The 15447-nt window shown below is 42.1% G+C and overlaps 1 protein-coding gene across 23 annotated transcripts in view; it reads left to right on the top strand.

The window, feature by feature from the left end:
* celf2 (cugbp, Elav-like family member 2) overlaps positions 1 to 15447 on the top strand; it is a 237799-nt gene that overhangs the window by 196094 nt on the left and 26258 nt on the right. For 13 of the 23 annotated variants that reach the window (XM_039791623.1, XM_039791620.1, XM_039791621.1 and 10 more), the window contains 2 exons: positions 10354 to 10590; positions 14149 to 14212. In XM_039791623.1, coding sequence (XP_039647557.1) covers positions 10354 to 10590; positions 14149 to 14212 — 301 coding nt within the window. The remainder of the gene's footprint in view (positions 1 to 10353; positions 10591 to 14148; positions 14213 to 15447) is intronic. The other 10 variants (XM_039791628.1, XM_039791630.1, XM_039791627.1 and 7 more) reach the window with 1 other exon arrangement.

The following is a 15447-nucleotide window of genomic DNA, read 5'->3' as shown; positions in this document are numbered from 1 at the left end:
CTAATAGATCCCTCTACTGAAATAGTATCAAAAATAAATTGATGCTCTACCACCAGTGTCGAGTTAATGACATGTTATTTTCAAAATCTCTAAATCCAGAGACCATTTAAGACAAAACATAGAAAGTTTTTTACGACCACACAATTGTATTGTTATGTTATTAATACACTCTGTGTATTATTATGTGTAAACAATCTACGAGGGACTCATGAAATTTGTTGGCGCCCATAGAGAGGTAGAGTCATCATGTTGCCCCCTGCTGTTTGTGCTCAAAAGTGACCAATTCAAAACAAATCGGATGGTTTACTACATTTAGTCGCACACGACATGAGGTGTAATTGCACCCAGCGGCAGAGTTTTCACAGACGCCCATCAGCAACAAATACCTATAAACATTAGCTGGCTCATCAGATATTCTGAAATGGACTAAAATAAAGCTTCGAGGGTGGTGAGATCATAACTTTGTTCCTTAGAGAAGGAGACTCTGTGGCTAAAGTTAATTGTAGTAAGTCTTGATATACTGTTATGTAAAATGTGAATTTTTATAAACCCAGAAAACACACTCCTAGTTTATAATCGATTGGGTTTTTAAGCTTAGGAGATTTGTCTAAAATTCTTTCTCTCTTGCCTGTTAAAGTTATAACGCTAAAGATTTAGAGTTCATATGGGAGCAATGAAAGCCATACCAGTCCCTCAAGAAAAACAGGCTTATGCGATGGCATAATTCAATGCATAATCAGCCAAAGTCCGCATATTTATGAGGGCGCGCACTTTTGCGGCATAAATTGCCGATTTCCGCGCAAAATATGCGGGGCTTGCATGATTTCATAATTCCCGCATTTTCATGCAAAAAAAGTCACATATAACTTAAGTTGAAAAATGTTGCGTTTACTTCACACAAGAGCAGCCATTTTCCCCTGTTGCCATGGGAACATTATGAAGTGACGTAATTATGCGACGTGAACATCATCGAAAAGCAGGGTGTTAGGGGAATCACTTTTTTTCTCTTTTTCCCGCAATTTTTGCAAGTTCCCGCAAGTTCCCGCAATTTCATCGCATAAAATTGCATAAATATCCCGCATATTCCATTGCATTTTTTAAGAAAACGTGCCGTATAATCAACGATTTTTGCCCGCAACAATCACAAAAAGCTCAGCATTTTTCTGGAAGGACTCTAGTCCTCTAGTCTTGCATTGCCAGACCCTTCCTTCACAGCGCTGTGGAGGAAGGTCTGGCTACTCCATACAGCATTCTGGTATAGGAGAAAAATGTGCTCTGGTTTATTGGCATTTCTTTTAAACCAATCACAATCATCTTGGGTGGTGCTAAGCGCCGGACAGAGCCACGGTGCCTCTGCAAAATAGCCTCGGGAAGGAACGTGCAACAGTAAACTCAGATTGGACAGATAGTCTAGCTAGCTGTCTGGATTTACCCTGCAGAGATCTGAGGAGCAGTTAACCATAGTCCTCAGAAATCCACCGGAGTTTAGAACGCCAACACAAAGAACGCGCAAGGTAACGGATATCCGGCCAAAAATTAGGGACATCTAGCGGAATTTCCGGCGGCACCTGAACAGTCCCAGAAATGAAACGTCGATATAGCCTATTTAGTTTCTGAAGGCCTCTAATTTGTGGTTGTCAAGTCTTATGAGGCTGTGATTATCCTAGAGATCACAACAGGTCATTGTATACAGTGAGCTTAATTTTCACACAAAAATTCTCACTACTATGAAATGGCTACTATGGGGACTAACATCATCACGCATGAATACAATTGGGCTCATTAAATCCACAAGAGTCCCAGCTTTCCAGTCAATTTATGCCATTCCGGGACCGTTTAGGGACCTCAGTATGCAAAAATATTCAAATTCACAATTTTAGAATAGGGGAAAATAACACATTTGTGCATGAGAAGAACTGCATTGGATTACATAAAGTGGGCATGTCTGTAAATGGATGACTCTAGGCACCCCATGAACCCATTTCTTTCAGTTATCTCGAGGCGAGAGGTCAAGGGACCCCTTTGCAAAATGCCATGCCAGTTTTTCTCTCGCCCCAATATTAACTTTGGGGCCTTATTAAGCCCCTTCCCGATGTTCTCATATGATACAAATATCTTCACTCTTGCTTTAGTAGTTGGCCTTTCTCCATTATTCTGTTAGCACTCGTGATGTAGCTTTCCACACAACAGCAGGACACAGTAAAATTAGTCCCTGTAATATTTTAAACTGATTTACTGAGGAATGCACATCGGCACATTTTCAACGATCAGAGCTAACCTCTGTGACACATAGTCCTGCATCTGTTTTACAAATTGAAAACATCCCTTGTTTCGCCAGTTGAATGTTTTCAATGAGAAGCAGCAGCAGTAAGAAATGTCGGATTAGCATTAGCACTAACTTAATACAGGCAATGAAGGCAATTTAAATCCAGCACTGGCGTACTCCACCACTAACAGATAGATAAATAGAGTCTTTATTGTCCCATAGGGATAATCATTTCCACACATCTTTTCATGTTCCATAGCACAACACATATAAAAACACATATAACATGTAACTTATATACAAAAAAACACATCACATTAGGACACGCACATAGACACATCAAATGTGAAAACTACACATTTGATGTGGGTGTCCTATGAAGACTACTATGAAGAGAGCTAATTACAGAATGTAAATACATTGAATGGCAATTGCGGAAATAATGCCGACCAAAAATAATCAAAAATGCTTTAAGAAGCATGTAATAGTTTGGTTTATGTGAAATCTTTTTTTTTAAATCACATAATTTGTGAATACATGGTTTTCCCCAGACAGTGATGTTGTTTCATCCCACTCATGGCTGATTATCACTATAGTCACACAGTGTTTGATAAATGAAAGTCCAAGCTGTTACTAATCCATGATGAATTATTAAAAAAAAAATCCCCCTACGGTGAAATCAATGATGATTTTTTTCAACAGATGGCATAAGCTGGCACTTTCCCTCCGCCGGTATTAATCACCTAAGGGCAATCGCCTGAGAAACTTTAAAGTGCAGCTCCAGTTCTTTAGGGAGAACTGGTAGCCCCGAGCGTAGAGGCCCCCCTGGCCCTCGGCCCCTCTCCCAGGGCAGGACTCTCATTCTGGGCTGTGTTTCTCCCCCACCCCCCCACCCCGCTCGCTGGGTGTCAGCTGGAGTAATGAGATATTTAGCAGAGAGGTATAGGGAGCTCCTGTCTCAAGGGAATCGACTGCAGAGGCGAGGCCCCCAGACTGACACTCTCGAATGCAATTCTCCCCATCGTCTCCTCTCCTTTTATCTGTCAGCGGTCAGAATAAAGAGGGAAAATGACTGGTGGAGAGATGCAGTAAATGTGGCCCAGCCGCCGTCAGACAGGAGACATGCTCATTCGGCTGATAAAGTCGAGCCTTAGCCCACAGAGGAAGGGGTTGTCCGGTCACACACATGGAAACACGCATACACAGCCCGTTCTCACTCCCAACTGGTGAAACACTGACGCTTGGATATCGACCCTTTTTAGCGTCTGTATGGAACGCACCGGGCAGAGCAGCAGCTCGACCGCCGCGCTGTAAGATGACGTAGTATTAAGAGCGACAACGGTAGCGAGTAGTGTGAAAGATCCGTGTAAGGAGTTTGGTTGGGGTGGTGGATGGGTCAAACAACACAGGACTTTTACCGCCGGGGTTCGGTGTCCCGCGTGTCACTGAAATGTACATTTTGTAACCCCCACCCACCATCTTTTCCTAAACCTAGCTGTCCAGTTCTTGTGCCACACGTCAGTTAAACATACGTCCCGACCCAGGGAACCAAAAAGTGATGCCGAGTGTCCCGACCAAGCGCGTTTAAATATGATGCCAAACGGCTAGACGCGAGTCCAAAGAGCATCAAATAGGGATGCCAAGGATCGTGACCCAGAGCGTCAAAGAGTGACGCAAAGAGTTCCGACAAAGCGCATCTAAATATATATATATATATATATATATATATATATATATATCAATAACAAACACCAAATGCTCCTGACCAAGGAGTGAGAATGTGTTGGCATATACAAGCATACAGCTACACTGTATAAACATTAGGTTGTAAGTTCAGTGTCAAATTTTGACTATCTCGGCTGCCTTACAATTGTGCATTAACTGAATTATGATTGGTTCTGATGTCTTACCGGATCCTGTTTTTGCTCAGTTTTCACTCTCTTTATGTACAGGGTTATTGCGTTTTCACCTCAAGTAGCTCGCTGTGTTACATAATATTGTTTTCAGGATGAATTAAGGTTCTCAGAAGTGCCATTATTTGGCATGTGAATACTATACATGTTCAAGGACAAAAAAAAAAGTTGTATTATTGCAGTGGACCGGAGCAGCACTAAAACCTAAAAAAAAGGTCTCCTAAAAAATTCATTTTCAGTTTAACTGAAGCTGTTATATCCGGTCTGCTCTCTTCAAAGCTACCACACTCCTTTAACAAAAAACCTTGACCGTTGCCCTGAACAGTTAGTTCTAACCAGCAGGTAGACCAGCAACTCTTGTGTTCTGCGAGCTAAAAGGAGTCTGGTGGCTGTGCTGCACCGTTGGCTCACCTGGTGAACCGTGCGCCCCATGTACTAAGGCCCAGTCCTTAACGCAGTGGCCCGGGTCCGATTCTGAACCTTTTTCCTTCATCTGCCTCTCTCTCCCTCTTCTGTGTCTTCAGCTGTCCTATCTACGGTGGCCGAGACGGTTCACAAACACAAAAGCTGTTTGTGTTGTAGCTTTTGTGTTTGTGTTGTAGCTTTTGAGTTTGCGTTGTGGCTTTTGTGTTTGCGTTGTGGCTTTTGAGTTTGCGTTGTGGCTTTTGAGTTTGCGTTGTGGCTTTTGAGTTTGCGTTGTGGCTTTTGAGTTTGAATTGTGGCTTTTGAGTTTGAGTTGTGGCTTTTGAGTTTGCGTTGTGGCTTTTGAGTTTGCGTTGTGGCTTTTGTGTTTGCGTTGTGGCTCTTGTGTTTGCGTTGTAGCTTTTGCATTTGCGTTGTGGCTTTTGAGTTTGCGTTGTGGCTTTTGCGTTTGCGTTGTGGCTTCTTTTTGAGTTTGCGTTGTGGCTTTTGTGTTTGCGTTGTGGCTTTTGTGTTTGCGTTGTGGCTTTTGTGTTTGCGTTGTGGCTTTTGTGTTTGCGTTGTGGCTTTTGTGTTTGCGTTGTGGCTTTTGTGTTTGCGTTGTGGCTTTTGAGTTTGCGTTGTGGCTTTTGAGTTTGTGTTGTGGCTTTTGTATTTGCGTTGTGGCTTTTGTGTTTGTGTTGTAGCTTTTGCGTTTGCGTTGTGGCTTTCGTGTTTGTGTTGAACCATCTCGGCCTCCGTACCTATCCAATAAAGGCCAAAAAAGCCCCAAAACGGCAAGATAAAGCGATGAAAATATTTCTAAATATAGCATACAGTTGTCCTGTATTTGGGAGGCTAAAATACGTTTCCAAACTGGGGGCGTGCCGACCGCCGTCTACTGTAGCTAACACACTGACTACGGAGAAGTAGCTCATACAACCGTTCAAAAGATCCAAACTATCCCTTTAATGCTGAAAGTTGAGTTGATTTTACTGAATTGACATTTGACAGCGTACACAGTGATCCACAGTCTTTTGTACAACAACAACAAAAAAACACATTCATTTGACTTTTACAACATACATGTACCTGCACGGACACATTCACCTGCGCTCGCTCGGTTATACTCACTTGACATACAGCTCTGCTCTGACTGTGTGCTGCGCTGTATCTGCACAGTAACCAAATCCCTGCTCTCCCCTGCCGAGTGCGGATCGTGCCTCAAACTAAATGTTTCGATCAAAAGGTTTTTTTTTTTATTCTCCTGTGGCACATTGCCTTTGTTTCGAAGCGGATTTGCCCCGTAGTTAGGCTTTGATTGCAGTGTGTGAGTAATGGTGTGGTGTGATAGATTAGAACTTTCCGTTTCAGCTTCGCTGCGTTCCAGCCGTCGCTGCGGCCTTCATCAGGAGCGTTGTGTTTTTTTTTTTTTTCTCCTTCTCCGTGTGTGACGGGTTCATTCACACACACACACACAACAACACCAACACCCCCCACACACCTCCTGCTCTGAGGAATTGGAATTTTTGACAATTAGATACACTTCTTTTGATTGTCCAAATCTCGAAATCTTCCTCTGGCCTCTCAACCTCTCTCTCTGGTCATCCAAATCAGTCTCTCTCTCTCTCTCTGCCTTTTTACACACACTCTCTCTTTCTCTCTCTCTCTCTCTCTCTCTCTCTCTCTCTCTCTCTCTCTCTCTCTCTCACTAATACACACACTAACGCACACACACATCAAGTCTCTCTTCATATGAGATGATGAAATAGTTGGAGAACTCGGGAAATCTGTTTCTGGTGAAACCGTTCTGGACTCAGAGATAACTGAGCCCTTGTGGGGGGAAAGAAGAAAGCCCACTGGCTTTAGAGTCAACTTTCCTGTGTGACTCTGCTTGTGTGCATGTGTTGTCACTTTTTTTTTTTTTTTTTTTTTTTTTTTTTTTTTTTTTTTTTTTTTTTTTTTTTTTTTTTTTTTTTTTTTTTTTTTTTCTTTTTTTTTTTTTTTTTTTTTTTTTTTTTTTTTTTTTTTTTTTTTTTTTTTGTTGTGTTTTTTTTTTTTTTTTTTTTTTTTTTTTTTTTTTTTTTTTTTTTTGTGTGCGTGTGCTTGGGTGTTGATTGGTCTTCTGTGGCTCTGCTTTTGTCCATCATCATAAGAACCTTAATTTGTACGCCTTTGCCTAATTATCTTTTGTCTTCTCTTCTTTTCTTTCCCCCATTTTCTTCGCTTGTCTTTTTCTTTTTTCTCCCACTTTCCGCATCCTCTTCTCTCCTTTTTCATCTGTTCTGCTCTTCTTTCTTTTGTCCTCTCATGTCTCTTTTTTTTTTTTTTTTTTTTTTTTTTTTTTTTTTTTTTTTTTTTTCTTTCTCTCCTCTTTTTCCTCTTTTTCTTTGTCCTGTCCTCCATGTCTTGTCTCCAGTTTTCTTTTGTTTATTTTTTCCTCTCCTATATCTCATCTTTCATCTGTTCTCCTCTGCTCTTCTTTCTCTTTCCCCTCATGTCTTATTTTCTCTTCTCTCCCCTCTCCCTTTCTCTCCTGTCCTCTCTTGTCTCCTCTTTTATCCTACCTTTCTCTTCTATCTTTTGCCTGTCCTCTCCCCTTTATCTTATTCTTCTCCCCTATTTCCTCTCTTCTTTCCTGTCCTGTTATGTCCCATCTTTCCTTCTCCTCAGCTCTTCTCTTCTTTCCCTGTTTTCAAGTTTGCTCCTCTTCTTTTTCCCTCTCTCCTGTCTTGTCCCTTCTGCTTTTCCTCTTCTCTGCCCCTCTCTCCATTTCTCCTCTCTTCTTCTTTCGTTTTCCTATCCCCTTTATCTTCCTCTTCTCCCCTGTTTTCCTTCTTCTTTCCTGTCCTGTTATGTCTCCACTTTTTTTCTCCTCTCCTCTGCTGTTCTCGTCTTTCCCTTTTTTCATATTTGCTCCTCTTCTTTTTTTTCAATTTTTTCTTTCTTCCTCTGCTTCATCCTCTTCTCTGCCCCCAGTTCTCCTCTCTTCTTCTTTTTTTGCCTCTCCTCTCCCCTTTATCTTACTCTTCTCCCCTCTTTCCTCTCTCTTCTTTCCCATCCTGTTATGTCTCCTCTTTTTTCCCTCTGCTCTTCTCTTCTTTCCCTTTTTTCCAATTTGCTCCTCTTCTTTCTTTGTTTCTTTGTTTGGTAATTTCTTTCTTTTTGCATTGTCCTCTTTGTTGCATGTGTTGCGATGTTATTTCTAAATGAATCACTATTTGGACTAGTGCAATATCCACATCGCAGTAGTCCTACAGACTAAAGGAAACACTATAATAATTTAAAAATGTTACTTTTTTATTTTTCAATGAAAATGAGAATAATGATACAAAAATGAGCACTCCCTCCCATATGGTGAATCATATCCCAATGGCAATATCAGTCAAAAATAATCGCAATGAGATATTTTCCTCATATACTGTACACTCTAAGAAATGAATCTGTAAAATGACAGAAAAAGCTCTCATAGCTCATGAGCCGGACTTTGCCCCGTAATTAAAACACATAGTATTAACATGGAGCTAAAAATACAGAACATTTGCTGTCAGTCCTGTGTAAAATGATCCCGTACATAGCTGCTCAGTTAGTCAACTTCAGAAAACGTTGAAAGAAACTTCAAAAAATGTCCAAAAAAAGCCACAAAAAGCCCAAATGTCAACAAAAATGACAATAACTTAGTGAAAAGCGACAAACGTCGGAAAAAAAGGGACAACGTGGCCAGCAAAAGTTGTCGGAGCACAAATTATGCAATTCCAAAATTAAAAAAAACAAAAATAATAACTGTGAATCACGTTCTATGGACAATTTCTGTTAAAATATACAGTCTTACAACTGTTCATACACAGATATTTCTTTTTCGTTTCTTTCCTTTTTTTAAGATTTTTTTTCCTTCATTTTAGGCCTTCATTTGAGAGAAGAGCTTAGACATGAAAGGGGAGGGAGAGGGAAGCACATGCAGCAAAGGGCTGCAGGACGGAGTTGAACCTGCAGTCGCTGCGGCGAGGACTGAGCCTCTGTACATGGGGCGCAGGCTCTACCAGCTGAGCTTTCCAGGCGCCCCGATACACAGATATTTCTTAGAGTGTAGTATAGGTTATCATTTTGCCGTGATATATTTTTTTTTTATAAGGGACATGTTTAATTAACCTTTGTGTTGTCCTTGGGTCAAATTAGTTTTCAACTTTTTTTTTATATCAGAAATATGGGTTTCTTTGAACCAAAAGTCCCAAAAATACCATAGATGCATGGATGTATGGGTTCCTTACAACTTTCTTTGCAGGTAAAATGAATGATTAGTTGAAGTTTGGGTGTTTTATATAATTTTATAACATTTGAAAAACCTGTTTAAATGGTTTCAAAACAGTATCCTGACTAAAGGCTGTTTTATGCTTCTGCGTCAACTCCACGGCGTCGCTACGGCGTCTCTACGGCGTCGTCGTCGTGACCCTTTTGGAGTTCTGCGTCGGGGTTGCTTTGCATCGCGGTGCATTTTACCGCCATAACGCTGGGGGATAAGTCTGAGGTTATTTGCGAGGTGTCTGCCAGGCAGTTTATGTTATGTTAGCAAGCAAACTTTAGCACAACTGCCCACAAAGTACTGCTTGCTGGCGAAGTGCTAATTTCAAAACGTTACTGACATATAGACACTTTACAAACGGATAATCCCGTCATTGTAACCAAAATCTGTCTGAGTTTATTTGCAGAGCTGATGTCAGTGAACTAGCATGGTGCTACTCCCCACAGTGGGCTGCTTGAAACACCGACCATCAACACACAGGACCAGTTGACCAATCACAGTCCTTGCGGTCTGCGTGGCCTCGACGCAAAGTTACAGATTTTTATGGGGGTGCACGTCGAGCTACGGCGGAGGGCTCAGAGGGGGCGTTCGCGGCGACGCAGAGGGGTATGCGGGAGTACGCCGTCGATTCGACGCAGAAGCATAAAACAGCCTTAAGGCCGTTTTACAGCTCTCTCCCTAGCCTACATAAGTGGCCTGATGTTTATACTTGTGCGCTGGTGTGTGCGTCGAGCCGCGTGTGTGTGTGTGTGTGTGTGTGTGTGTGTGTGTGTGTGTGTGTGTGGGGAGTGTGTGGTAGAGAAGTGAGAGAGTGACGGCGATTAGCTTCAGAGTGAGTAGTGACTCTAGAGTCCTGGTGAGAGAAACAAAGCGTCTCCCCTGTGTTTTGTGACCATTGTGGGGAATCTGGAGCAGGAAAAGTTAACCTTCTCCTTGATTTCCTGTTGTTTATGGAGAAGGAGAACCAGGAAATGAGTTGGGGGAAATACAACGCTACCAAGCCACGGCCGAGCGACGTGCAGTTACATTTTTCGAGAGGTGCGCGTCAGGCCACGGCGTAGGGTCCGGCGTAGACGCAGACCCCTCTGCGTCTACGCCGGACCCCACGCCGTAAATTCTACGCACAACTATAAAAAGGCCTTTAAGCTTTGACCTAAACCAGTCTGTGATCCACTCAACATCCTCTGATCTTAACTATTAGTCCAAATAATTCATAATGTCTGCTTTTTTAACTCAAAAATGAGATATGAATTGTCATATGAATTAGGTTTATTGACCGTGAATGGAAAAAAAGCGTTCAACAAAAGTGACGGAAGTGTCAAAAGCATAGCAAAAGTGCAAAAAACGCTTTTGACCTGTAAGGACAACAAAATCCAATTCGTCTTCTCTGCCCCTCACATCATTTCTTTTCCCTCTCCCTCTCCCTCTCCCTCTCCCTCTCCCTCTCCCTCTCCCTCTGCCTCCCCCCACCGCAGGGCTGCTCGTCCCCCATCGTGGTGAAGTTCGCCGACACGCAGAAGGACAAGGAGCAGCGGCGTCTGCAGCAGCAGCTGGCGCAGCAGATGCAGCAGCTCAACAGCGCCACCACCTGGGGGAGCCTGACGGGCCTGGGCGGCCTCACCCCGCAGTATCTGGCTGTAAGGAGAGCCGCCACGTCACCCACCATCACCTCCTCCACCCCTTACTACAGCCCCATGGCCAACGCCGCAGCAGTCAGTGCCCCAATCGCAAACTCTCCGACCTGAAAAACACCCAAATACTCACTATACACCTCCTGGCCTCCTGTCTCTTCCTCTCCTCCTCTCTTTCTTTTTTGTTCTGTGATTCCTCTCCTCCATCCTTTGTCCCTTGGAAGGAAATGAGGTCTCTGAACAGGGTTCGAAGCTGCTAGGAGCCCATAATATATGTTTTTAATGATGGCTGATAGGGACAACAATCTTGGAAATTGGTCACAATAGAACCTGCAACGCCAACAGGGGGAAAAAAGGGGGGGGAAATCCCCCGTTTCGTATAAAAGTGCTTTTTGCCCCTAATATTAAATTCTAAATTTCTGACAACATTATGGAAACGATCCCAACAGAGATCAACCTATTTTTTTAAGTTATTTTTTAGACAGCTAGGTGAGAAAGGGGAGAGCGAGGGGGAAGACACATAGGCGTCGATTTCGGTGGGGACAGTGGGTACGCGTACCTATGAGATTTCGTCACGAGTCATTTTGTACCCACCACTTTTTTTGAAAACCTCGAGCTCAGTTTAGTTAAAAAATAAATAAAGTTCATAACACATAATTCTTGAGCGACAGATGCCGACAAATCCGCAAAAATCTCTACTATCCCCACAGGGCAGGCACAGACACAGCCGTTCTGCTGCTGCGCTGGCAACACGCTTCTCTGTTCACAACTTTTTTTTTGTTGTTGAAAACTTAAGACTTCTTCATAAAACGTGTCGGACTTCACCACATTTTTGTATACATTTGTATTCATTTACATTAGTAAGCTACAAGACAGCGTCTTTCAAAACATGACCTGCACGAAAGAGAAAAAAAAAATTAACGCGTCATTGTACCCGGCACTTCTGAAAATGCACTTCTGAATGCATCTCTGTCCCCAGCACATTTCAAACCAAACTGACGCCCAAGGAAGTCGTCACAGGTCGGATTCGAACCCTGGACCTCTGCGTCGAGGCCTAAGCCTCTAGAGATCTACCTTTTTAAAACCTCTTTAAGACCTTTCTGTTTAACCAGAAACAGCTCTGAGATCGCTAGCGCTAAACCCACCAGACTCCATTTAAAAAAAAACAATACTTTTAGCCTGAATAGAGCCTACATATTTACATGTAAATCGGTAAACTATGTGTTTATTTCAACCAAAACTAGAGTTGTGATGGTTGGAAAAGTAGAAAGACGACCGAAACTGGCTTTTCCTAGTTTTATTTTCTGTCTGTCAACGTTTATTTACATGGAGTCTGGTGGCTTTAGCGAACGCAATTTTGCGGATCTTACCCTAGGGCTGGGCGATATGGAGAAAATCAGATTGTCCTAATACCTCGATTTCGATATTGTGGCGATATTATAGGGTTGACCCTTGGTGCTTTAACAAAAAATCTTTAAGATATGTAATCTTCAGTAATGTGGACATAATGTCCGGGTAGAAAATAATAGAACACAGCAAATGACATCACTTTACTGTAATGCATCCTTTAAAACCAGGAAAAGACAACACTTAAGCCATTTACGATATCACGATTTCCAAAATCTAAGACGATATCTAGTCTCATATCACGATATCGATATAATATCGATATATTGCCCAGCCCTATCTTACCCTTTAACAGAAAGGTCGACCTCCTTAAAAAAAAAATTTCCATAATGTTGTCAGACACTTAGAATATTAATCTGAGCCTGTCAGTGGCAAAACGAGGCCTGTTGTGAACATAAATACGAGCTGCACAATTGCCCTATTAATTTATATTGTAGCTTGCTACAACAAAACTTAGAACAAAATTCAGAACAGGAAAAAGTGACATTTACGTGGTTTTCCAAGGACAGAAACAACGGAAACAATAGTTGAAAGTGAGGCCTATTTTGTAATTGTTCCAATATATTCACTAATTGCGGTGAATTCTTAGGACTTTTGTGGGATTAAACAAAGCAAACGGATCTGGCTGGGGGACAGCGTGAAACCCCTGGGAGCCCACTGATCCCCAATTTGAGAAATCCTGCAGTGGAGGCTCGGCTGCACAGCATCTGAGACCTTCATCGGTTGATTTGTTTGATTGGGGGATTTTGGGGGATCTTTTTTGTTTTTAAAGTAGGGTTCAGAAACCTCATTCTCTCCCCCCATGTCTCTGCGGCCCTTTTTCAGAGCCTCATACTCAGGACTCTTCCTGTAAAATGTCTCAGCACTAACCCTTGACTTATTGCGCTTCAGTTTCTAAATTAACCTTAAAGGGTAATTTGGGGGGATTTTTTTCAACCTGGACCCTATTTTCCTATGTTTTTGTGTGTAAGTGACTGATAGGGACAACAATCTTTGAAATTGGTCCAGTGTTAAGCATGAACGCTGTAACCGGCAGCCACAGACCGGGCTGCAATGTAACCCTATGGGGCAAATGTGCATCGTAAATTTTTTTTTTGCCACTGACAATTTCAGATTGTTATTCTAAGTTTCAGACAACATTATGATAAGGATCCCAGCAGAGATAAGCCTTTTCAAACCTTTTTAAGACCTTTCTGTTTAACCAGAAACAGCTCTGAGATCGCTAGCGCTAAACCCACCAGACCCCATTTAAAAAAACAATACTTTTAGCCTGAATAGAGCCAACATATTTTCACATGTAAAGCGGTAAACTATGTGTTTATTTCAACCAAAAGTAGAGTTGTGATTGTTGGAAAAGTGGACAGCTTTTCGCAGTTTTATTTTGTTTCTGTCGACTTTGAATGAAGTGTATTTTACGATGCTAAAATTACTGTTTATTTACATGGAGTCTGGTGGGTTTAGCGAAGGCAATTTTGCGGACGTTTTTATGTTTAAAAAAAAAAGGATCTTACCCTTTAACAGAACGGTCGACCTCCTTAGAAGTCCTTTCCAAAATGTTGTAAGACACTTAGAATATTAATCTGAGCCTGTCAGCAGCAAAACGAGCACTTTTGTGAATGTAAATACAGGTGTCACAATTGCCCTATTACCTTACATTGTAAGGTAAATGTAGGGGGGGGGGATACATTTAAGATAAAAAAAAAGTGTTTTGTGAATTGGGGTCCCAGATTTTCCTCCATCTTCAATCCTCTTTTTCATACTTTTTGAGAAGATTACGCTCTATTCCGGAAAGGGGTGTGGGGTGGGGGGGACCACAGACACAATGGAAACAAGATGTTAATTTGCTGTTAATTCAAGTCTTTGAAGGATGAGTTTTTGACAGCATCGGTATTCCACTTTTGTTTCTGGAATCTAATTAGTCGGCTAGATTGGCGCTTTCATGCTCAACTTGTCTGGAAGAATGGCGGTGGAATACAAACGCTGTTTGCTTAGAGGAGAGATCAAACTATATTAGCAGCTCATTTACTCATCGAGCGCCGAGGCAAAAAAAAAAAAACACACTGCTAAACCCGCTCATTACGGCTTTAGCTTCCCAGCGTAGCATTGTATAGACATTGTGTTAAGCTGTTTCTGTATCCACCCAGCTCACTTTGGTTTCTCCCTCTTCTTTTTTCCCCTCTGCCTCCTCTCTCTCTCTCTTTCTATCTATTTTTTCTTTTCTTTTGCCATCAGTTGCTCCAGCAGGCAACCTCCTCCAGTAACCTAGGAGCCTTCAGCGGGATCCAGCAGATGGCCGGTGAGTCCAAAAAGAAGTAAAAAAAAATAGAAATCAGTTGATAAACTCTCCCGTAACCGCGCCGGCAATGGCCCTTTTTGTTGCGTCTCTTTGTTATTTATTTTTTTGTTCACAGGCTTCTAAAAAAAAAAAAAAAAGAGGAACCAAAGAGCATAGCAGATGAACTCGCGTGGCGGAGTAAAGAGAGATCTTAGCCCCGAAGATTTATTAACGGTTGCTAAGAATTGTCTTGATCTTTTAATGAGGCCAGACAAGAGCTGTGCCCTGGGCGTGTAACAGTAGCACCGAGGCTTTGCCGGGGCGGGAGAAAATGTGGAGTGGAGGGGAAAAAAATGGTTAAAAGTGGGCTTCCTTTTGGTGGATATCTTGCACTGCAGGCTGGCGCCATCTACTGCTCTCTCCCTCTGTGAGGGTCTCTGTGGTCTGTCATCTTCCATATTTTGCCTTTCAAGAGTATCTGCAGGTCCGAGGCCAATTTCTTAGCCCTTCATAGCCATTTTTAACTCTACAAGAATTGAATTTAAGGAAGAGAATTAAGACGTACAGCTAATAAAATAAAAAAAATTTGCAGTGAATGTAGCCAGTGAAAGTTTTCAAACTCTAAATGGGTTGAATAAGGAAAAAAAAGGGACACAAAGAAATAGGAAATGGTAAGGGACAAGCCCAATTCTAAGTGAAGCTGATGCAATAAAAAATGCATATTGTATTAACCCAGTTCTTTATTAATCTAAGCCTTGAGCGTGCCAAGAGGCCTCATATTAACTGTTGAACAAGATAAAATCTCTGTCTTTAAGAAATATAATTTTTTCGGGCTTTGAATTTGGGGTTATTTAAGACTTCCAGGGACCCGTGGATACTCGCTCTCTCATCATCTCTGACTTTTTTTTCCTTCCTCGTCTTTCTTCCCACTCTCTCTCCTCTTTTCTATTTATTTTAAGCCGCTTTTTTTTTTGCAGACACTCCTGCGCCTCCCGCCCTCTCCGATCACAGTTTCTTCATCTCACCTTTTACGCTTCCCTCCTCCAGCCTTCGCACTCTGTCTGTTCTCCCCTGCTTCTCTCTTCTTTTTCTTCTATCCTTCTGTGAGTTTGTTAGTATGGTGTCAGCTCCTAATCTTACGCTCTTTAGTCAGCTGACGCGGGGGGGGGGACAGGATAGGGAAATTGCAGAGACACAATAACACGTCTGAGTGTGATGGGAGTTTTTTCTTTTTTTTTTTTAAGTGGCGAGTCCCG

Source organism: Perca fluviatilis, chromosome 23 (genome assembly GCF_010015445.1).
Source record: "Perca fluviatilis chromosome 23, GENO_Pfluv_1.0, whole genome shotgun sequence".
Classification (NCBI taxonomy): domain Eukaryota; kingdom Metazoa; phylum Chordata; class Actinopteri; order Perciformes; family Percidae; genus Perca; species Perca fluviatilis.
Note: the sequence above shows the minus strand (reverse complement) of the source record. Positions and strands in the feature narration are given on the sequence as shown.